This window comes from Harpegnathos saltator, unplaced genomic scaffold (genome assembly GCF_003227715.2).
Source record: "Harpegnathos saltator strain DR-91 unplaced genomic scaffold, Hsal_v8.6 scaffold285, whole genome shotgun sequence".
Taxonomy (NCBI): Eukaryota; Metazoa; Arthropoda; class Insecta; order Hymenoptera; family Formicidae; genus Harpegnathos; species Harpegnathos saltator.
The window spans coordinates 371352-394144 of record NW_020230078.1 but is presented as its reverse complement, the minus strand read 5'-3'; the positions used below and the strand labels follow the sequence as shown (position 1 = coordinate 394144).

Genomic DNA, 22793 nt, shown 5'->3' with positions numbered 1-22793 from the left:
TTAATATATATGAGCGGAGAACGGATCGGTACGAATTTCGACCGCGAAACGACGAATTCGATTTTCCGTAATTGACGACTACGCGTATATACACTGTGCGTGCACACGTGTGTGGTATGCACGCGTGCGCACGTGTGCATACGCATGCACACGCGCCGCTGATGAACTCCGACTCCGATCGATCGCCATGTTAAAATCTTGACGAGGCACGCTAATATCTCCCGCATGCTTGGAGCGGCATCGCGCGAGTCGAGTCGAATCGCCGATCGATTCGCGCGAGCAGAAATGGAAACGTATCGGTCGCCGTTTGTCGTCATTCCGCGTGCCGAAATTATCGTTGGCGTTTGTTACTGCAAAAACAAAGAGGTGGGGAGAGGGAGGTGGAGAGAGAGAGAGAGAGAGAGAGAGAGAGAGAGAGAGAGAGAGAGAGAGAGAGAGAGAAATTTTTGCCGAGTCGCGCGCTTCACCGACAACAGCGTTTTCGCAAACGGTCGTTATTTGAAAAAGTCATTGCAAACTTTAAAAAATTAAAACGTCGAATCGGGTGGCACGACGGGAGGTTTCTGCCGTTCTTTAAATAGTCCAAAACTCTAAATTAAGTTTTCGACGTGTCCGATGAAATTAAAGTTAGATTTGTGTGCGAGGTAAGATCATTTTGTCGATTCTCACGTTTTCGACGTTCAAGCGTTACAATGAAGTAGACGAAGTAAAATTTACCGCACAGCGCGTTTGAGTTGACAGCGTCTCTTTCTCTCTCTCTCTCTCTCTCTCTCTCTGTTCCTACCAAAACTGAATCTTTACGTACAATTAATATAAACGGGATACAGAAGGCGTTAGGATTGCGCGATAAATAATTAGGTGATAATGTCGATAATCTATCACGTAGCTTTAGCAATTGTGAGTGTCTGTCGGTACTATAGTAATTATGCGCGATATATGAGGCAACTCGAGTTTCCTCATTAACGTTAATCCGTAAGTTTACGAAAATGATCGATTATCCGTTTGATCGATTATCGCTAGAATTGAGATCGCTATGCAAATCGAATTAAAAAATTTGCCCATTTTGCTGTCGCTTCCTCGACTAATAAACTACTTTCACCTGGCTCCTCGTGGCTTCTCAAACTAATCCGCGAACGCTTTCGGTTTTCCCGAGGCTCCCGATATATTTCACCTTCCCCCAGAATCCAGAGAGTGGAACTCCTAGGAAGCGGCCCGCACGAACGAATCGCGTTGAGTTTCTCGTAATTTGTCGTTGATGCACTTCGTTGTAACGTCGATGGTCGTTTGCTTGTCAATCGCGTCGTCTGCGTTCATTAATTATCCGCGGAGGCGGATTTGACGATGACACTTAAGAGAAAGGACGTCGACCCTGCGATAAGGTGAAACGTGATCGAAATATTTGCCTCGCCGCTATAGCCGTCGGTGAGTCGTTCCAATGAAAAATTCGTGCAGCGACGTGCACATACTTCCACATATTCGGATTAATTTGACCCGGCTCTCCGCGCGATCGTCGGGAAGTAGTTACGCGCTCATGGCTGATCGCGATACTTTCTCTGGGGAACGAGTCTTCGCGTTCAATCCGATTCACCCTCCAATTCCATTCACTCGTTATCAATGTGGCGGTACACGACGGCGTGGCACGGAAATACCTGCATATTTATATGTGAAATGTCTTTCAATGATGAAAAATACGATAGATCAAATTCGATAAATCCCCAATCGCTCTGCGTGCCGCAATCGTCAACAAATGTCCGCCGAGCGAGCGGGAAAGAAAGGCGATGCGTCGGCGCATCGAATTTTGAGTTCGGTTGTTCAGGCCAATCACAAGCGGTCCTGCTTGAGTCAGTCGGTATCGTAATTAGCGAGGAAAACTCTAGCGAGGTATCCGGAAGGAAATTCATTTAATCCTCCCGCTTTCATGCGCGCGTACACACGCGCTTCAAAAGGTATTATATCACCGACGAGCTCGCTATATATCTTCGTATCTACATCGCGATTGTAATATTCATTAGCGGCGATCGCTCCAAGAGGAAGCCTTTGTCGCAATTGAGCAATTACGCGTGATCGACGGTTTGATTTATTTCAATTAATATCGAACGCGTCTCAAGACCGAGCGAGGCTGAACTTGCGCGCCAATAAAGCTCGACGCTGCGTTCCCGTTTTTATGGCTTCAGTCTGGACAGCTACATCTTTCGAGAGGATACCGAATCGTTGAGGGTAAACAAATGTGTACAAGTAGCTCTGAGTCCAAGCCACTCGGCGAATCTCGCATCGCTGCGATCTACGAATATAATCCAAGGGTCGCGCGTTTAGTTAATGTAAGGACCGCATGTATTATTTCCAATCGTATCGCGTGTGTAACTAGAAGATGGGATTAAATCTGAAAGATGTATCGGGAGATTAATGCGGGGGATGAAAATTTTATTTCAGACTCGCCAAAGGATTTCTCTCTCTCCCTCCGTCTCTTCCTCTCGTCGCGGAAGCAAGGGCGCTGAATCCGTGGGACATTCTTCGTAAGAGCGAAGGGATCGAGGGGCAGGGGCGCCTGATAATCTGCAGGAAATGTCAAAAGTCTGCTCGGTACGTACTCGTTAGACTCATTTTCCACGAGACTCGTGCTCGCGCGCAAAGCGCAAGATGCAAGTGGAACGCGATATCTCGCCGAGCGTCCTTACGTCCCATTCGAAAATAATACGGCGCCTCTCGTTAAATTACCCGCCCGCTCGTTTCGCGTCGTCCGCGCGTAATGCGTCACCCCCGATCCCCCGCCGCCGCCTCCTCCTCCTCCTCCTCCCCCTCCTCCTCCTCCTCCTCCCTCACCATCGCTTTCCCTCCCCCCCCCGGCCACGCCAACTCGCGACGTAATGTACATAAATACATTTAATCTCGCTCCTGCTGCCCTCCTGATATTTTTCGAGAGATCGATCGAGCCGCGCGGTCCCACATTTTCCCTGCTAATTCCGAGATCTCGTTTGTGAATTTCGGTCGACGTTGGCGCGTTCCAAAATTGGTATTGGCGATCCCTGGCAGCGCCGAGTTTCTGGCTCGAGCGCCGGGGGTATGGCAGAAGCGCGCGCGGCTATAATAAAGGCACACTCCCTTGGTCCCGCACCTACCCGCGTCGCTCCATGCCTCGCCTCGCCTCGCCTCGCCTCGCCTTGCCTCGCCTCGCCGCGTTCACCCCGCCGCGTCTCGCCGCACCTCACCTAACCTCTCGTCGTTGCCGCGCGCACACTCACTCGCTCGCTCACTCGCTCGTTCGCCCGTTCGCTCGCTCGCTCGCTCGCTCGGTCCCGCTTCGTCGGGTGGCGGTGGCGGTACCCTCCTCCAGTCGCCGCTCGCTCGGAATCGGAAAGGGGAGACCGCGCGGTGGTGCGCGCAGGCGCGAGGGTCGAACGGAAAAAAATCGGCCGGGCTGACGACGGGGGATGGTCGTCGTATCGATCGCGCTAACATCGGGGACCGAGAGCGTTGGAGTCTACGGGTATAAGCGTGATGCAGCCACGGTGACGGGCTATACCCGGCTTCGACCGGGAGTGAATGACGCGCCGTCGCCGCCGCCGCCGCTGCCGCCGCCGCCGCCGCCGCCGCTGCTGCCGCCGCCGCTGCCGCTGCCACCACCGCCGTCGAATCCTGCAGGACTCGGTAACATGCTTTTCAGCGTTGCTACGAGGACCTGAGATTGCGCGACTGTCTCCCTGCGCAGGAAATCGCAGGTTTGATAACCGGATTCTATGAACCGTTGCTATCGCCGATACAATTCAGGGATGTACGGCAGCGGGGGGGGTGCCGGACATAATAGCCGTCGCTGAATTGTTGAAGCTATTGGAATTTGCCGTTCGCGCATACACCTTGTGCGAGAGGGAATCATTAGCGGACTACGAGTGCTCCAAGTGCGGCGCTCTCGTCCGGCTGACTTTACTCCCCGTCGCATCCTGCGCGAGAGGCACAAGGTAGCACGCGTTGCCGGTCCCGGAAAAAGCCTCATCCGTTTATACGTTCTACAAAGCGCGCAACAAAAGTCACGGCCGACGTCGCGCGAGCGCGCCCGACGTTGCCCGAAGTTGTGGCGCGACGGAGAAGGGATCGACTATGTAACGAGAGCGAGGGAAAGAGAGAGGGTGAAGTAGAGTGAGCGACGGGACGACGGAGGAGAGAGCCGAGCGAACGAAGAGGGGTAGAATAGCGGTGTGGCGAAGCGAAGGGCGCGGCGAGAGGGGGAATTGCGTTCGACGCGCGATGGATACAACGGAGCAAAAATCTCGGATATTTTCGGCCGCGTTCGGCCACGGTCGGATGTAAAATTTATACAAAAATACAAGCGCGCGACGAATATTAGCCGGCGTTATGTATATTAACTGAGAGAGCCGTCCGCGATAAATCCTCGACTTTGTTCGACGCTGACTGGCATTGCGACCGTGCGACCGTAGCGCCATAATAATAAAAGGCTGTAATATTTATCTCGTAGCAATGACTGAATAATAATTATTTACTCTGACAACGTAAGGTAGAATATCGGAAGGACATTCGCAGTGTTAGATCAGAAACGAATGACGAGGAACGAGTATAGATCAGTAAGTTCGCTTGATCTATAAGCTATGAGGCAGGGCCGGCTTTAAAGTTGAGGTGACCCGGGATTGATCGCAATACGCGCAACTCGCGAGCTAACCTAACGAGACATGAATTTTGCTGCCATTAATTTATAAATAACGCCGCATCCGCAACAGATACAAAACTCGGGGCCGTTAGATTTTCAAACTGGAAAATCTCGGTAACGTGAGGATGATTTCTTGTTTGGTCTGGTCGTACCGACCTGAATTTCGTCACTTAACCCCTTATTGAAGCGAGGCGGTGTTATAATTTTGATTCACGTATTATCAAAGTCTCTCTTGAACAAGCTCTTTCTCTTTATGTGCATGTATATGTGTGTATGTGTATGTGTGATTCCTGCATTTTATGAAATTTACTTTATATTTGAGTATATTTAAAATTATATTTAATATAGATTTTATAAATTTAAAGTCTAACGAATTTAATATCCGGACACTGATATCGTTGTTAAATATCGACTTAGAATTTAATCCCAAAGGAACGAACAGATGCCTCGTTATTATATTCCCTATAAATTGCATGCTACTATTTATTTATTGTGATGCGCGCGATAGATTAAAAAAATGGAACACCGCAATTATAAAAGTAATTACTACTACGAGCTAACGAACGTCGTTTTATAGGAAAATAATCTAACCAAATGTTGAAGTATAAAATACATTAGATCTATTTTATTTTTTCTACGTATCGTTATAAAAGTACGCTTTACAATAATTGGTAAATAATGAACAAAGGAAGAATTATTAGGAGAAGCAATGTTTTTTTCTGTTTCTATTTTGAGTCACATTCAGATACATATTAAAGAAATTTTAATTCAGGAATTATGAACTACCAAACATAAGTATATATACATTAAATCATCTATCTTAACTATAAGTGAATTACAGAGAAAAGATACATATGTGTGTGTTTGTGTGTGTTTATAAAGTCAAATAGGCGAATAGAGGTGAATCAGTATAAACAAAATATTAATATGGCCTGAGTAAATTCATTTCTTTTTATCATAATGTTTGTTTATTAATGCAGTTTTGCAGTATCTTTAAGACAGGAATAAATGCACCAAGTTTCTTCCATAAATATCTCGTTTCTTGGGCTATCTTGAAGGTTTCCTTTGTATTTCTTTGTGTACCAATGCTGAAGATCATTATCTTCTCAGTAATAAATATTAGGTTGATCACATACACCAGCTCATGACTGCTATAATCTTGAAAATATACTTTCTTGTGCATATTTTAAGTTGCTGTATGCGCTAAATCATTTGCTTTATGTATTAAAGCTTTCGCTATCCTCTGCTTGCAAATTGAAAATATCTGTAAGGATAATAGTACTCATAAGAGCTTCTGTACTCTCCTACATAAAAAAATCAGAGAAGGAGCACTAAAAATATGTTCTAAATTTATAAATAACATTAGACCTTCCTCCAGTGTAGAAACATTCAATTTCTTCCTCCAGATTATCGAGAATTATATACTTAGCAAAAGTACAATTTATGACATTTTTAATGAATATAAAGTATGATGAAAGTGTGCAACCCTATATATATGATAAGTACATACATCTCGTTACTTTTTAAGAAGAGATTTGAGCTATCGTTAGTATTACGAGAAGTCTGCTGCTTATATTCAAATTATTTTTTCTCTATTATAAAAAGAAACATTTGAGGTATTACTAAACTCACAGGGGCTATATGGTAATATAATATATAGACTACAAATTTTACATATACGAGATATTACCTTTGCTGCACAATTCACATAATTCTCCTCTATATACAATAGAATTGGACATTATAACGAGGAACAAAAACACATATATATAGTAAGACAATAGTAATACACACCACTATCACAAAATAGTCTAATGATGTAACTAACATACAAGTAGTATATCCCTCAAATACTCCACAACACAAAGCAACATGAAAACCAACAGAATGAAACTTTATAAACAAAACACTGATACTTACATTGCACATCAAGATATTCTGCAAAGTCTTTTGACTGCAGCATCATCCGGCACATGGACCGACGCATCTATCTGTAATAAAACATACAAACTGTGTGTAATATATATATATATATATATCTACGCAACGAATGGTCTACCACAATGTTTACAGATTCGAAACGTACGTGTCACATACCGCAACGTGGTGGTCCTTTCGTTGGTCTGCGAGGCGCTCGTAAGTCCCTCGCATTGTCGCTCATTGTGTATCCCGCGCCGGTGTTATTTCAGATTGATAAAGCGACGCAATTTACTGGCGCGCGTACTCCGTCGAAGCTGCCGCATGGCGTCGCGGCGCGTTGCCATTTTCATTAACGCGTTACGCCGCCGCTGCCGCCGCCACAAGAGAGAGACGGACATTCGGCACGCCGCGAATGTGACAGCCGGACCGAACGCTTCGGTTAAGGTCGAGCGGATTCGGTCGCCGTCGGATTTAAATATCGGCCGGAAATAGGACCTCCGTTCATCTTGCGCAGCACCGAAGCGGGAAGTAGGAGCTGCCGAAGGAGGTCGGTCCTCTCGATGGCTCGTAAACGGAATCGGATAGTGGACTGTAGAATTAATACAAATTAATGCAACAAAGTAACGGAGGGAAAAAAAAGAGGAATTTTCACATACTCAACGCAATAATTTTGCAACAGCATACACTATTACGATACATTTTTCGCGCTTTGATACGGAAGAAATTTCACGTCATTTTCTTTCACACGCGCGTTTACTCGCGTAAATATGTATTTATTAAATTTGTAAAAGAAATTTCTTGCACAGTTTCTTGATGTTAATAAAAAACGAACTTTTTAATTAATCGTGTGAAGGAGTGAAGAAGATATCAATAAGACGGGATCTCAATCAGAGTTACATCGAACATATAATGGGCAAATATGAAAATTCAGCATCTATGGTATAAAAATTATGTTACGGAAAAAAGTACATTCTTTTGGATAATTTAACAACGTTTCCTCTTATTCGTTGAGCGAAGACCAATTTCGCGAGAAATAACTATTATCTCTCAGACAATAGCTCTGTTCGTAAAAAAATTCAGGAACCAACTACAAACAATAATGGCGTCTGACGGTGGTAGCGGTACTGACATAGACGATAAAATCAATTGGAAAAGAAGACGCGAAAGAAAATTGAAGAAAGAGTGTACAGGATGTGTCTCGTGCGTTTCTCTCGACCGCAAATTCTTTCGATGTCAAACATCACGCTGAAACTTGAATTAAAACTTCCTTAAAATAAAAAGCACGATGAATATCTTATCGTTTATGAAGAAGAAAAAGAATTAATGGTACCCAACAAACAATCAGAAAGAAATGAATTTTCGCACAGATTAAAAGGAATAACAATATCGATTTTTGCCAATTCACAAACACACAGCGATACAATTACACGAAATATAACATCGACGAAAATTTCTGGTCTGGCACAGTTCCTTGATATGTAATAAGAAAGAAATGGACAAGTATTCTTCGGCAAAATTATTTTGCGTTTCTTTAATTAATTGTAGATCTTGATGTAGGAAAGCTTTTAGCATCAGTTCCCACACGGAAATTCAATTTCCGTCAATTTTTGCCAATTCACAGTAACGATATAATTACACGTCGAAATATAACGTCGACAGAAATTCGTAGTCTGCACAGCTCCTTGTGTAATATGTGATCAGTAAAAGAAATGGACAAGTATTCTTCGGCAAAATTATTTTGTGTTTCTCTAATTGATTAACCGTGGATCTAAAGCTTAGCACGAGGATATCCTATATGGGAAATCCAACCTTGCGAATGACTATGACCCAGGATTTCGACTCGACAAAACCGTACGTTGCAACCGTACCGCGAGAAGAAGCGTCGCGAGTAGTTGAATAATAATCCGTCCTTTCGGACATGTAGCCGCGTCGCGTTTTCGACTTTGCTATTCGTGCGTTTTGCGTTTTGCGCGCGTACGGACCGATATAAGTGCGCATCCCGCGAACATCCGGACATTGAGATAGCCGATGGTACAGCGGTGGTCGCTAGAAACCGAGCGAGCGTGACTGTACAGGTTCCTCAGGTATGTACCAGGCCAGGTGGAAACGTACTTGCGAAGGTAAACGGGATCTCTTCACGCTCGACCTCGTCCCAACTTCGATTCGCGACTGACGATCGACCAATGATCGACGAGAGTCGGTCCGATCGCGAATTATCACGTATTCGTATATACGCAAGGTTGCACCGATTTATTTGTTGTATCGTTACGACACTATGGTTACATTGACAGGACGGGAGGGAATCTATCGCGGAGCGAGTAATTACGTGACGCGCGTATACTTTCGTGGTTAACGGTTAATTATTGACACAGACATCTTATTAAGACAACCGGCGAACTCTGTTCGCAAATTCCTTTCGAACAGAGTCGGGGTTGCCAATTGTCAATTGTTCCCCGATAGCAACGTCGCGATATATATATATATATATATCGGCGATTTTTCCGCGATCGGCGGTGAAGTGATTCTCGCGGGTTAAACTGCAAGACGCAGAGAGACTTGCCGGAGGGTCTTGTTCTTTCGCTTAATTTCGCGCGAGTGGACTTCACTTTCGGCGAAGACAACGGCGCGGCGCGGCTGTTATTCGAGAGAATCGTCAATGCTTCCGATACGTTCGAAGACGCCTCGGGTGTGCGAGACAACTTACAGATCTAACCTAGGTTATTAAACTGAAGGAAAACTAATTAATTCTAGCGCGTAGAGACTCTTTCGTCAGCCTACGATCATTCGTCGTAGGCCCTTCCTCACGAATACCCGCGATACGGATCTTCGAAGGTGAGTTAACGGCGGGCGTTATTAGCGCGACAGGGTGAAACCCAGGGGCAGAAATGTCTATTGATTTTTCGAAGAAAACTCGGCATCCCTTCTCTTGGATCCCGCCGCCGCTAACCTACATTCGAGTTATAGCGGCGGTATGAAGTCTGATAAAACGCGTCCGATAATGAGACTCGCGGCGTATCGCTCCGACGAGTGACGCGCCGCGTGTCGATTTCCCTAACCCGCGTCTGCGAATTTTTCCTGCCGTCTCTCCCTTGTTGAAGACAAGAGCGTGAACGGGAGGAGAGATCCGATCAGAGCGCGCCGCCGCGACGATCAGCGGTGTCGCTCGTCTGTGCCGCGAGTTTCCTCGTGCCGAGATCGTTCGGATCTCGGAAGCCGTTCCGTTCGGCGATCCTGCTGGCACCCTTCAAACGTTCCCGTTTTCGGGCTGAACACGCCGGGATACCGAGAGCAACGGAGAGGGCGACTCGGTCGCAACCCCCCTTTCGCACTCGCGCCGAGGGGGATCGATCCGCGTTCACTCTGCGCACCTACCCCTGCGGCAAAACCCAAATCCGAACCCCCGCTCCGAGAGCACGAGGAGCAGCGCCGGCTAAAATCGTTCGCGTTTTTAGTCGGACGAATTTTCGGCGCGGCACGGCGCCGCGCCGGTTAAGCGCGACGACACAACACTGTACCCATTCCAGCTCGTTCGTTTCTCCCTTTTAAGCGCGAATTGAAACTCATCGGGATCGATGTGCGATCTCAATGAGTTTCGACTTTTCATACCATTAGCGCGATTAACACGATGATCCTTGCCCCTCGCCTTGTTCTTCGCGCGTTGCACCGGTGCGTCGATCTCCGCGATCCCCGCGATCTCCTGAGTTCGCGCGCCATCCCAAATGTTGCGCAATATTGCGAATAAAAGGAGGACACGCGTAATTACCATTAGCTGACGAATAGCTTTATCTGACTATAATTTTCATTCGCTGCGGCACAAAGCTACTGCCGGCCGCACCGTTCCGCTGCCGTCTAACTCCCTCCGACGATATTGCGAGAACGCTATTAGCGAGGCGAAAATACGCCCCCTCGCAGCTACACCCATGGCAAAAAGTGACGATTGTAGACGGCATAAATACATAATACGACGAGATATTGGATTTCAACCGGTGATGACTCGAAACATTTTGATGTAGCTTAGGTCCGAAAGCGTTAGTCGCGATGGGTAAATTTGTCGTCACGACGAAATGTCCTCTCTCTCTCTCTCTCTCTCTCTCTCTCTCTCTCGTTGTCTCTCTTACCCCCCCCCCTCTTTCTCTCTCTCTCTCTCTCTTCTAATATCGACAAATAGAGCCAGATTAGATATCGTCCGATGAAATTGGGAGCGAGGGGAGGCGAGGGGAGACATTTTGGTTCGGTTGACTTCGGGCAGGCGGTGTGTGTGTGTGTGTGTGTGTGTGTGTGTGTGTGTGTGTGCATTATAAATTTCTGCGCGGATAAACCGCGCGAGTTCTCGCACACAGGCGCACTCGGGTCACTCGCGGTGAGTGCATCGGATGGCGCGAGCGACCAGCTCGAGTTCGAACATTCGAGGTGGAAAATTTACAATCGAGTTCGCGGGGAGTTGAAGATTCGCGAAAGGCTAGGGTTCCCCGTAAGGGCGCGCGATCGATACGGAAAAGTTCCTCGAAATCCCGAGCAGAGCTTCGTTCGCTTCTCGTGCCATTTCGCGTAATCGCGATCGTCGGATCGGCCGGAGGGCGGGTATTCGTTCCCGCGTAATTTCGCGTGCGGCCCTCGAGACGCGGGACGCGGAAGTCGTCCCGACCGATTTCGCGAATTCGTCAAAGAGTGCGCCATCAAAAATTAACGCGGGCTAGTTCCGATGCAACGGCGCACGTCCTAATTCGGGTAATCCCCCGAGCTTTAACCGTGAACAATATTTGCCCTTCTCGGGAGTTCTAGGGCCGACTTTCCCGATAGCACGAGAAACCTTTCGGGGCGCTACGGCAGCGCCGAAGGGAGCGGGATCTCGGAGGATGTCCATCACGATCACCTCCGACAGGGAGGGGGGATAAGATAGCGCACTCTCTCGTAATTTCTCCGGGAAAAAAAATCAATCGATTCCATTGTATTCTTTATTTATTTATAACAACTTACGCACTCCCTTCTTACCTCAACACGTCGGTGACTTCAGAAATGTTCCGATATATATGAGATTGACAAAGAAGAAAGGAGAGACGGAATGTATATTCTTCTGTGGGATATTCGCTGATATTTAAACGAATACAATAGAAAGGATTAAAGCGATATTATTAAAGAAGACGCTCGTCCCCTCAATAGACGTCATATCCTGCGAGATATTTCCGAGAACGCAAAAGGGATTAAATATAATGCTGAAACGGGAGCATAGCCCGCATGAAATTAGCGTCTCAATTGTCTCTTCCAGCCGTGTGTCTTTCGTGAACGAGTAATTGGGTTAAAGAATACCGAAACGCACGTCCAATTTCGCGTGTTCACGGGACGTTCGGTCACGGTGGGATCGCGCAAACGAGAGGACAAGAGAGAGAGAGAGAGAGAGAGAGAGAGATCCAACGGACGACGGCGGCAGGTGGGAGGGCGGCATAGAAAGTTGTCGGTGTTCGAATGATTTTCAACGGGGGTTGCGCGCTCGACTCGCGTGCATTTTCGAAATTCCGGCCGGGGAGAGAGCCATTTTACATACAGAATTAACGTTGCGCACGCGTGGCCGTGTGTGCAGTCGACGCGTATAACTATTCCAATCCAAACGAATCGAATAGCTCGGAAGTCCATTCATCGCGTCGTTCATCTCGATATGCGCGCCGCTCGTGCATCATTGATGTATAAAAATGCGCCGGTCACGCATTCTCCGCCCTTTAATTTCGGCACCTCTTTTCAAACGTGACGTATTAACAGCGTGAATTCGGAAATTGACTATTGACGCGCAACGGACATCCCGCATAATTATGTGACTCCGGCTGCGGCTTCATTATTTGCCGGCGTTTTGTACGCTGGCGAATAACGCGAAGAACAAACACACATGTGTCGAAGCGGATTCGATCGATTTGACAATCTTATAATTATTCCACTTTCGAGGCGGTTCAATTCAATACCGCGTGGTAAAACGTGGCTCGACATTGCGCATACGTACCTTGCCTCTGCGAGAAGACGCAGCGACGACTGTTTTTGTCACGTAGATTTGTGACACGACCGAATGTGTGCGAGATCCCTCTAGATAATTTTTTATACCAACCAGATAACTTTTGTAAGAGGTGACACAGCCCCTTCGACCCCCGTTCGCTCTTCAATTATAACGTCGCGCATCGTTTGGCTCCTCTACTTTGAGAGCGCCGAATACTTCGTAGTTGTTGAGTATCCAATCCTACAGAGAACGTATTTTCTGAATTATCACGTCGTCGTTGAAAGATAAAGAGAAAGAAAAGGAAAAAGAAACAACACATAAGGAGAAAGGGAGAGAAAAAACGAGCGATGAAAGCTCATTTATTGCAATTAAAAAGTTTCATCTCTTTCCGAAATCCCTCGAAGACCGACGACGTGTAACGAACGTCTCCTCGTGCGACGATTTAATATTAATCCATTTCGTCTTTCAATTTGTACCTGACGTTGCAAATGTGTCGCTTTACCGAGCACATGCTACATGATTTTTCGATACTGGCGAAAAATGGAATTCATTATCTATACGTTATCACTGTTCGCCTATATCACTATACGAATGTTGTGCACACAGAATGAATTATTAGTCGTACTTGATACAATACACAGCCGAAACTATATTATATTTACCGTCCATCATGCGCTTCAGTCGTTGTTATTAAAAAAATTAATAAAAAATATTTCGTAATTTTCACGTTTTAAGAGAGATGCAACATATCGCGCGAAATATATCAGATACTTGCTGTCGACTCCAAGAAGATATCTTTTCTTCGGCATTACCGAGCACACACACGAGCGGTATTAAAGATTACGTGTGTGCACGATTTTGGTGAGAACGCAACGTGAACGTTGCACGCCGATCGAGCGTTCGCGTCGCAGAAAATCCCACGGCTACCGCTGGGTTAACAAGAGACCCGTGCGGTATGCATCTCGAAGTGTACATCTTCGTACTTTGCGCCGTGGGCGTTACAGCGTGTCAATATATTTTTCTCGCTGCGTTCCGGTTTGTCCGCATTTCGCCGCGTGTAATCGGCGCATCGGGGCCCCGTGCCGGTATCGCAGACCGCCGGCATTACGGTTAGTCGGTACTCGCGTCTGGTCGGTACTACAGGACGTCGATAATAGGCCGTCGCCGCTTTTATCCATCGGAATTGCGCCCGTCGATAATTCGTAGGGACGAAAGGCGGGAAATGGAAGAAGGAAGGGCGAAGAAGAAGGTGACAGGAAGAGAGGCAGGACACGAGAGGATTGCCGGACTACAGGGGGATGGTGGAGGACGACGCGGGCGGTTGGGAGGACGAGGAAGGGTAGGGTGAGAGGATATAGGTAGGGAGGACGCGCTCGTGGGGGAGGAGGACGAGAGAGAACGAGGTGGTGTGTGGAAGGGTTCGGAGTGGTAGGAGAGGAGGGAGAGAGAGCGGCAGAGGAGGACGAGGAGGTGGGAGATAGAGCGAGTTCGTGTCGCGAGGGAGGGAGCGAGGTGGGGTGGGTTGGACGATGTCATTTTAGATATTCGATGGAACCTGCACTGTACGAGCACGTTGGTAATACGCGCACACAGACGGTGCAATAAAGAAGATGATGTCTGGGAAGAGTAGGAATTACACGCGGTTGACGCGTGGGAGATTGGTTCTCTCTCTGTGCGCGCGCACGCGCGACTCCTCTAATTCTAATTACAAAAATAGTATCTCGGCGGAGGGCAACACACCGCCGCGCTTTACCAGATATTTGCTATACCAGCAAAAATCACAGCCCCGCTCCTATTGGAATCTACCCCAGTCATCCTTGCTCTGAGTCATCATTAGCCACCAAAGTTTGTTTCCCTCTATCTGTGTTATGCCAGGAGCTCTCTACAATTCGGAAAGGGACCGGTAGTCCCTAGCTGAAGTCCCACCAACCAGGATTTACCGAAACTTGTTACGCGACCGCAAAAATCATAGCTTGTCCAGATCCGAGGCCCCACGTATCGACATCGGTCCTACGTAGGATCGATCGATCCCTGCCCATCCTTAAGCGAGCTTTTCTTTCTCCACCTACGCGTCTATCCACTGCCAGAGGGGTGCCAGGTTATACCGGTTCGTATCTTGCCAAGAGGCGGGAGATTTCGGATCAAAGTTAATTAAAATTACAGATGAGACTTGTATGTTTAACGACTCGAAGAAATTACGATAAATCCGCGCGGGTTCCAATGCGGACGCGAATTGCACTTTACTCCATATGGTCGCTGGAAATTTCCGCAAATCTTTCTCGTCGCGGCACACACGCGGTGTGTGTTCGCGAGCGTGTAGCCGCGCGATGTAACGTACAGAGATGCGATTGCAGTGGAAGAAAGCACTTAACTGATTTATCCTACGCAAACAGCGCTTTGCCTCATACACCGTGAACAGGCTGAATAGCACAACGATGGGCCGTCTAATTGACTCGATGTACTTTGTTGTTCGGCGAGCCAAGATTCATCAACCCCGGCCGGAGTCTACATGCTTCCCTTACCTTTCGTAGGACCTACGAGCGGCTACGTAGGCAAGGCAAATATCCCGAGTAGAGTCAACGTTATAGTCTCTAGTCTCTAGTCCTGAAGAAAAAAAAAAAGAAAAAAGAGAAGAAACGCCACAGGGTTCCTTCGAGAGACGCTCCGCTCTTGCGGTATTTGCTCTCGTAGCTGTTTACCGCGCGATGGCGATGCTGCTAATGTCATCGCGCGAAAACTACGCGTTCGGTGAGCCCGCGCGTGAGATCCGCGACAAACAGCGCGAGGGTCTCCGACCGTTTTACGGAACAGTGGCTTTCTTTCAGGAGACCGATCGTACGACCCGCACGCCTTGCGTTCTCGATGGCTACCATCGGCGGGTGGACTTTCGTCCATCGTGTGTTCGGCGCGCCGCCTGCGTCGGCTGGTCACGCGATATGAATTATAGTCCGGCGAGATGTATTAATGATCCTTAGTTATTCGCGCCGCGTGATCGAACCTAAAAGCCAGCGGGATGAAATTTACCGTAGGTCATGGTGGGACCGCGTACGCGTGCGCGCGTGCTTCTTATTAACGATCTTGCTTTAAAGGTCCGTGCAGTACGCCCCTTATACGTGTGACAAATTACGCTCACCATGTGAGCTCGGTGTAATAGCAATGATGATCGGTGGCTACGATTGAAGAGAAAGAGAGAGAGAGAGAGAGAGAGAGAAAGTGTGGTGGTAAGAGGCAGGCCGGGGAGGGGGAGAAATCGTTTATTCGTATCCTAGGGCGAGCCCTAACAATAAGCGTGTACAAAAGCATATGGCGACGTGTGTACAGAAGTTCATATTGATATACGAGGAAGCAACTTGTCGTACATCATTAGCGCGTTTATAATTAATTACTAGGCCATGAACTAAAGTTTAGCAGCGCTTAACGACCAGGGACTGGTTCAAGGCTGCCGTCGGCAAGGTTCCGCGGTGACGAGCCAAAATACGCGCGGCGATACCACGCACTATTTTGCGTGGCGGGCTTTATCTGAGATTTCGCCGTACGGGCTGCCGAGTGTAAACCAACGCAACAGTGCGAATGAGCGCGCGCGCGAGGTAAACATCTCCCAGATGTTACCGTACACCTCAGATACGTGTCACTTTCGCTTTGAACCCCCGCGCCGACATGTCGATACGTCGATACGTCGCCAGCGATTCGTTCGTCGCGTCGCGTCGCGCCGCGCCGCTGCGCGTCTCGATCCCGCCTTGACTGAGCGCGAGTTCGCGGGCACATCCGCGACTGTTTATACACGGGGGCGAAATCCTCGACCGCGACCGCGACCGACCGAAGGGGGAGAGACCGACCCGCGGCCGCGGACTCTTCTTTCTTTCCGTCTCTCTCTCTCCCTTTCTTCTCTCTCGCGGCTACGTGTCCGGTCCCGAAGCGTGTCAAACAATCGGCCGTTCGGAAACAATTTCGCCGTTTTGATATGTATCTCGATGTGGTGTGATAAAGCCGAGTCGGTTGTAGGCAGGTAGATAGGTAGGTAGGTAGGTAGGTAGGTGGTAGGTAGGTAGGTAGATAGGTAGGTAGGTAGGTAGGTAGATAGGTAGGTAGGTAGGTAGATAGGTAGGTAGGTAGGTAGGTAGGTAGGTAGGTAGATAGGTAGGTAAGTAGGTAGGTAGATAGATAGATAGAAAGGTAGGTAGGTAGGTAGGTAGATAGATAGATAGAAAGGTAGGTAGGTAGGTAGGTAGGTAGGTAGGTAGGTAGGTAGGTAGGTAGGTAGGTAGATAGGTAGGTAGGTGATAGGTAGGTAGATAGGTAGGTAGGTAGGTAGGTAGGTAGGTAGGTAGGTAGGTAGGTAGGTAGGTAGGTAGGTAGGTAGGTAGGTAGGTAGGTAGGTAGGTAGGTAGGTAGGTAGGTAGGTAGGTAGGTAGGTAGGTAGGTAGGTAGGAAGGAAGGAAGGAAGGAAGGAAGGAAGGAAGGAAGGAAGCAAGCAAGCCGGTGGCGGTCTTTCGAGTAAGAGAGAACCCGGGGATTCCGAAAGCGCCTCACTGCACCACACCACGCCTCACCTCACCTCACCTCACCCTCGCCCACACTCTCATCCTCACCCTCGCCCACACCCTCATCCTCATCCTCACCCTCACCTCGTCACGCCGGCCCGTAACGGCAGAGACGGCGATAAAAGCGGAGCAGCGGTGGGCGAATCGCGCGCGCTCGTAAATAGAGTCGCAGGTCCATTCATGAGTTTGGCCAGCAGCAGCGGCAGCGGCAGCGGCAGCGGCGGCGACGGCGGCGGCGGCGGCGGCAGCGGCGGCGGCGGTGGCAGCGGTGGCGGCGGCGGCAACGACAGCACCGGCAGAAGCGCGGCAGCGCACTCGTGCGTACACGCCGGAAAAGTCTTTTTCCCGGCGTGTGTTTTACGGGAGGTCAGGGTTACAGAGGCGGAAAGAGGGACGGGGTAGGGGGTGCAGGAGAGGGTGGAGGAGGCGGAGAAGGTGGGGCGAACGTTTTACGTGCGACTACTACGGTTCTTCGTATGATTCGCCCTCTCTCTCTCTCTCTCTCTCTCTCTTTCTCCTCCTCCCCCCTCTCTGTGTTTGTCTTTCCATGTGCACCACCGCACGTTGACCCTTTCGGATAGAAATTAATTCGGAGCGATGCGCAGACCATCGCGGACCGTTCCCGTGCGAATAACGCGGACTCAAAAGTTTATCTCGGCTGCGCTAATTGGATTGTCCATCGTTGCGATATCGCGTAGTCGTCCGAACGACGTTAGAGAGCAGCGTAGGGAGTCCTGGAACTTTTCGCGAGAGCTAATGGTTATCGTTAGACTCGCGCGTCTACGGGTCCGTCAGTCCAGAGGATCATTCCGAAATCTTTCCAAGCTTCGTCGAAGCTTCGGTTTCGCGTTACTTGGAAAAGTATTCAGACACGCCGAGGGTTGTGCGATTAACAGCGACCTGGTAGCGCGCCGCGCGTCCGGCTAGTACGAAAGATAGAATATCGGCGGGAAAAATACGCAGTATCGGAAGCCCGGCATCGATATCTCGAAGTATCGTAATCTCTAGTGGCATGTGTGCCATGCTTTCGCCGCGTTCCTCCGCGCTGGCGTTCTCGCGACGACCGAGATAGAGCTCCGGAGCTTCGGAGCGACTTTATCGCTGATAAAGATAGCCTTATCACCCTCGGCGCGTCGATAAGACGCGTCGCGTGGAACGTCTGCCGACGTATGTTCGCGCCTCCTTTCTTCCTTTCTGCTTTATTAACGGTCGACGTGCACTTTAAGCCCGATTAGAGCTGTCGTGTCGAAACCGAGCTATCGATGTCGACATGAATACGGAAGAGTTCGCGACGTACATAGCGTTCGCATACAAATGTATCAAGCGTTGCTCGGCCCCATGAAGGAAATCACGTCGCCACGTCGTGCATCGTTACCACCAAGTTCAACATTACAACGCTTAATAAAGCGAGACTTCGCGAGCGACCTGCTGGCTGGCAGTGGCACATTTAAATTCGCCACTTGGCGCGAATGCGAGATGCTGCGCGAAGCGCGTAGCGCTGGTATATTCGCGGCAAGAAGCCGCGAGTCGGCGGTCGGGGGGGGGGGGGGGGAATACTCGGATATTATCGATAATTGGGAGAAATCGACGTGGAAAAATCAGCGCCGTACATCGAGATACATAGAGCAAGTGAAATGTGGGGGGGAAACCGCCGGGATATTTTGCATTTACCTTGCAGATGCAAATATATCTGTTATCTACGTACACGGGTAATTTGCCATGTATCTATGTACGCAAATATGTTGCCCCGACGTATACTTCTACATATATTCCGACAATCGACGTCCTCCGATAACTGTATCTACAACTACGGCGTACGAGCCCGCCGATGCCCATCGGTACACGTGTTCGTCGAGCGCGCGCGCTCGTTGCTTACCGCGCTGAAATATCCTGCTTGAGTATCCTTCGCATTTGGCGGGAATCGCGCTCGCGGGTCCTTACACCCGCGATGAGAGATTACCTCGCGTACGTGTATGGCCGTCGCTCTCGGTGCTCCAAGTCGGCGGCGCCGATAATAATCAGCACGAGCCGCCCGAGCCGGCGAATGAAGTCACGCGTATGCGCGAGCTGTCGAATTAACCGATTAGCCTACAGCACCTGTCATCGTCACCGAATGTCGATGTCACCGGCGCGCCGGGCCGGCGTGTGTTAACAGGTGCCTCCGATTCCTTCCGAATCGTCGAGTAGCGCCACTCGGCCCGAGGCTAGATTTTTATCTCACAAGGAAGAGAGAAGGATCAAGCAGCGCGGCGCTGGCTCACGCTCGAATTCGAGCCGTGATATTTTTGTCGGAAATCGAATTAGACTGCCGCCATTTTGGCGTTCTTGCAAGTAGACGAAACCGAGATTGTTTCTTTTTTCCTCGGCGAAACTTGTCTCACGTAAATACTAATTCGCGCTCATATACGATTTACACCGATGTGCGCATTGCGCTCCTCGCTCCTTCTTTCTCCTCTTCGTCCTTTCCGCCAGACGCCAGTCGATTATCATAAGCGGCTGAAATCTGAAATTTTTACGTGACGGGTATTAATGTCGCCGGCGCAGTGGAGCGCAGGCAGCGCAGGCTGCGCAGGCACCCTCTTCGCGCCTGTTCACGACCACGCGCTCATCTCGAAGTGTGAGAGATACGTGCCGGTGAGACAACTTTTGGTGTCGCGGAGGCGAAAGGCGGGAATGGCGAGAGCGACGGGAACGGCGGGAAAATTGAGCCAACCGTCCCGGCATATCTTGTTGCCGCACCACCATTGCCGGTGTAATACGGTTTTCACCGGCTCTTTCTCGGAGTTACAGCTAGGCAGAATCGTGCCGTAACTGTACACGTACAACGCGTGGATTCCGCCTAGTTCGACTAGTTTGTATGTCGATGTAACGCGTGTTGCCCAACCTTTACAGTTAATTCCGTGCAAATGTTGCCGCAACAGCACCGCCATTCAAATCTTCATTAACGAGCGTATTTTAATCTTCTCGAAAATAAAACGTCGGAAGCACATATTCGCCCACGAGCGAGGGGAATCTTCCTTTTTCGTCCGATCGAAAAATCCACGAGAGAGAGAGAGAGAGAGAGAGAGAGAGAGAGAGAGAAAACGCACGTTTCTCGGCACACCCTGCATAAACATATTTCATCTTAAAGATGGCGTGTTGTTTCCCTGTTTCCTGCGATCCCGATTGGCTGCCTCGAACTCCGTGCGAGTCGTCGCTCGTCTCAACGGTTTCCGCGAGCGACTGTCATCGCGGAGGTTATGTATGTGAGTATTAACGATTTGAATATCATGTTAATAATATACGATAATACGAAGAATGTAAAATTAACGAATAAATAACGTGTAGCGACGCGCTCGCGCTCGGTGCGGGGGTAGCATCTCGCCGGCTGATAATCACGGGCGATCTCGGGAGTATAATAATATATGTGCGTACACAACGAATGAGCGGCCATAATGGTCCGCGACTACGAAAGTAAACGGATCGGGAAACGTCGCGCGATTTTTCCGAGTTGATCGAAACGTGGGGGGTGCGACGGTGCCTCGCATTGTCTCGTGCGCTTGCAATTATCGCGCTGCCGGGATTATCCTGGACAACAGCGGTGTTCTCGAAGGATCTTGAAGGTGAACGTCACTTTTCATCAAAGGGTCACAAAGGGCAATACGCCGTGTCTTGAGTCCCTCCTGTCCTGCGCCCTCTTGATTCCCCGACCGATCCGTCGAATCCGACTAATCAGAAAACTGGCTTTTTGTCTCAGATCTGACGGAGCTTGCGGCTACACGGTGGGTGCGGTTGCAGAAAGGTGTAGTTTCGGTGGATGCGGATGCCATACCGGAGGATCCGGTTCGGGCCGAGCAGGGTCGGTTCGAAGGTAGGTTTATAGGCTTTCTGTATTTTTGTATTTTCACCCTTTGCCGTCGAGAAGCAAAGCATAGTGTTCGAGGAAAAGATCCGTCAACTGCAGCGATCACGAAAATTTAGCAAGCTCGTGTCCGTGTATATTATTTTTATCAAATTGTTGTCAAGAATTCGTGTCTAATTGGCGATGTTATGCCTTTAGTTTCAGATCCGCAGCGGAATACAACCCGATCCCGAGTTCCTGATACTTTGGTGAGTTAAAAACCAAGATTTCAGCTGATGGTGATTCTGGTGATGAATGTTTGGTCTAATTTATAAGAGAGATCTCAGATCAATGCGATTCACTTGGCTTAGTAGATTCTTGCAGCCTGAGAAACAAAAAGGCGGTTAATCTGAAAACAAATTTTAGTAATTTTCGGTGCCAGCCATGTTTTCCGTCATTTCAATAGAAAAGCCGTAGTGCTGTTGAAGTTGGTACCAGTAACATTACAATGGTTAGTATTTACCACAGAAATCGATTTCCCAATCGTTTGTAGTTCACCACGGCGTTCACAATCGGATGTCGGATACTTTTTCTCAGGGTAGGGATTTGCACGTGCATTTGTTTTTGTGCCGTTCACCGAAATATACCGCTCGAAATGATTGAGGGATCGTTTTTCAAAAAACGACTCATATTTACCAGACACCTGAACTGTATACCAAATATTTTTTCTCACAGATCCTTAATATCTTTTCCCTTTTTCATTCGCAGAGCGATCCCTCAATTGTCTCACGCACTGTGCTAGACTGTGCGTGATCAGAGTCGTGCGCTAGAATTGCGTATCGAAGTTGCACCACCGCACGCAGGATTCGCAATCACTGCTACTTTGTTCACGCTAGATCAAACAATCGTCACGATCGTCCATTCGCACAATTTTTTTACACGTAGTGGTTTCGACGACGACGACGACGTTTCGCTCGAAACGCTACATTCAAGGCGTAATATCAATTATTTTCGTTGACGAACGAAATGTTCCGCGAAGCCAAATTTTCATTCTCCAATATCCGCGGAACGAGACATCTTTTACTGTCGCAACCAAGGCTGAAATTGCCGCAACGCTCGGCTCGCGATTTGTTCACGCACGCGGTTCACCACTCGCACGAAAATCCTCAAAGTACCGGGATTGCGTACCTTTCGTTAAGCCGCCAAGTACCGTTGAAATGATCGCGGTCGCGAGTGCAGCGTGGTGAAGTGAAGTGAGCATGTGAAGCGCGATCGACGTGGGACAACGACGTGGACGCCGCGGAGGCTGGATACTGAGAAGGCTAGACGTCGTTGGATATCAACGCGAAATGGTGAGCGTACAATTTGACGAACGCTCACGAAGCGTCACGTTGCATAGCGCGTGTAACGTGTAGATGTAAATCGCATTGATTGCCGTTGAGGAAAGTTACGCGCGAGTATTGTACATTTTGACAGCGCGAAATTACCTGAAACAGGTTTAGGGATCATTGGCGCGTGATAGCGCGCACCTATACACAATGTCTAGCGTTACAAGCGTGTGTTGTAAAAACGCATCTGCGGCGGAGACATCCTTCGCTCTAACGTGAAATCCGGGGTGAATATCCGGGGAGGGTAAAAAGAGGGTGCGAAATCCCGCGGATTAATATCTCCACATTCGTCGAATTTTTCCACGTTACACCGCCAAAGTTTCTTTCGGGATATCAGCCGCCAGCGGTCGAGCGAATTTTTTTTCACAAACTCCAGCCGCTCATACCCGCGAGCGCGCGAATAATTCGTAGCGGGAGCAATTAACGGAGATGAAAATTTGATTTTCTCAAGCGCGTCCCCTCGCGACGCCGCGCCGCGCCGCGCCGC

The 22793-nt window shown here is 48.8% G+C and overlaps 1 protein-coding gene and 1 long non-coding RNA gene across 5 annotated transcripts in view; one reads left to right on the top strand and one right to left on the bottom strand.

Annotated features, from left to right (window-relative positions):
* tara (SERTA domain-containing protein 2 taranis) overlaps positions 1-22793 on the top strand; it is a 101702-nt gene that overhangs the window by 13861 nt on the left and 65048 nt on the right. Inside the window, exons 2-5 of the mRNA XM_019845685.2 lie at positions 2431-2580; positions 20835-20948; positions 21138-21187; positions 21687-22270. Of these exons, the coding sequence (XP_019701244.2) occupies positions 22268-22270 (3 nt within the window). The 5' untranslated portion in view covers positions 2431-2580; positions 20835-20948; positions 21138-21187; positions 21687-22267. The remainder of the gene's footprint in view (positions 1-2430; positions 2581-20834; positions 20949-21137; positions 21188-21686; positions 22271-22793) is intronic.
* Positions 5352-17197, bottom strand: LOC105192496 (uncharacterized). Of its 4 annotated transcripts, none has more exons than XR_850539.3 (5): positions 17183-17197; positions 12567-12797; positions 6744-7166; positions 6578-6648; positions 5352-5921 (listed from the first exon to the last, which is right to left on the bottom strand). It is a non-coding gene; the product is annotated as an uncharacterized LOC105192496 (long non-coding RNA). The 4 variants fall into 4 exon arrangements; XR_003113025.1 differs by having other exon boundaries at positions 6755-7166; XR_003113026.1 differs by having other exon boundaries at positions 6755-7166; positions 12669-12797.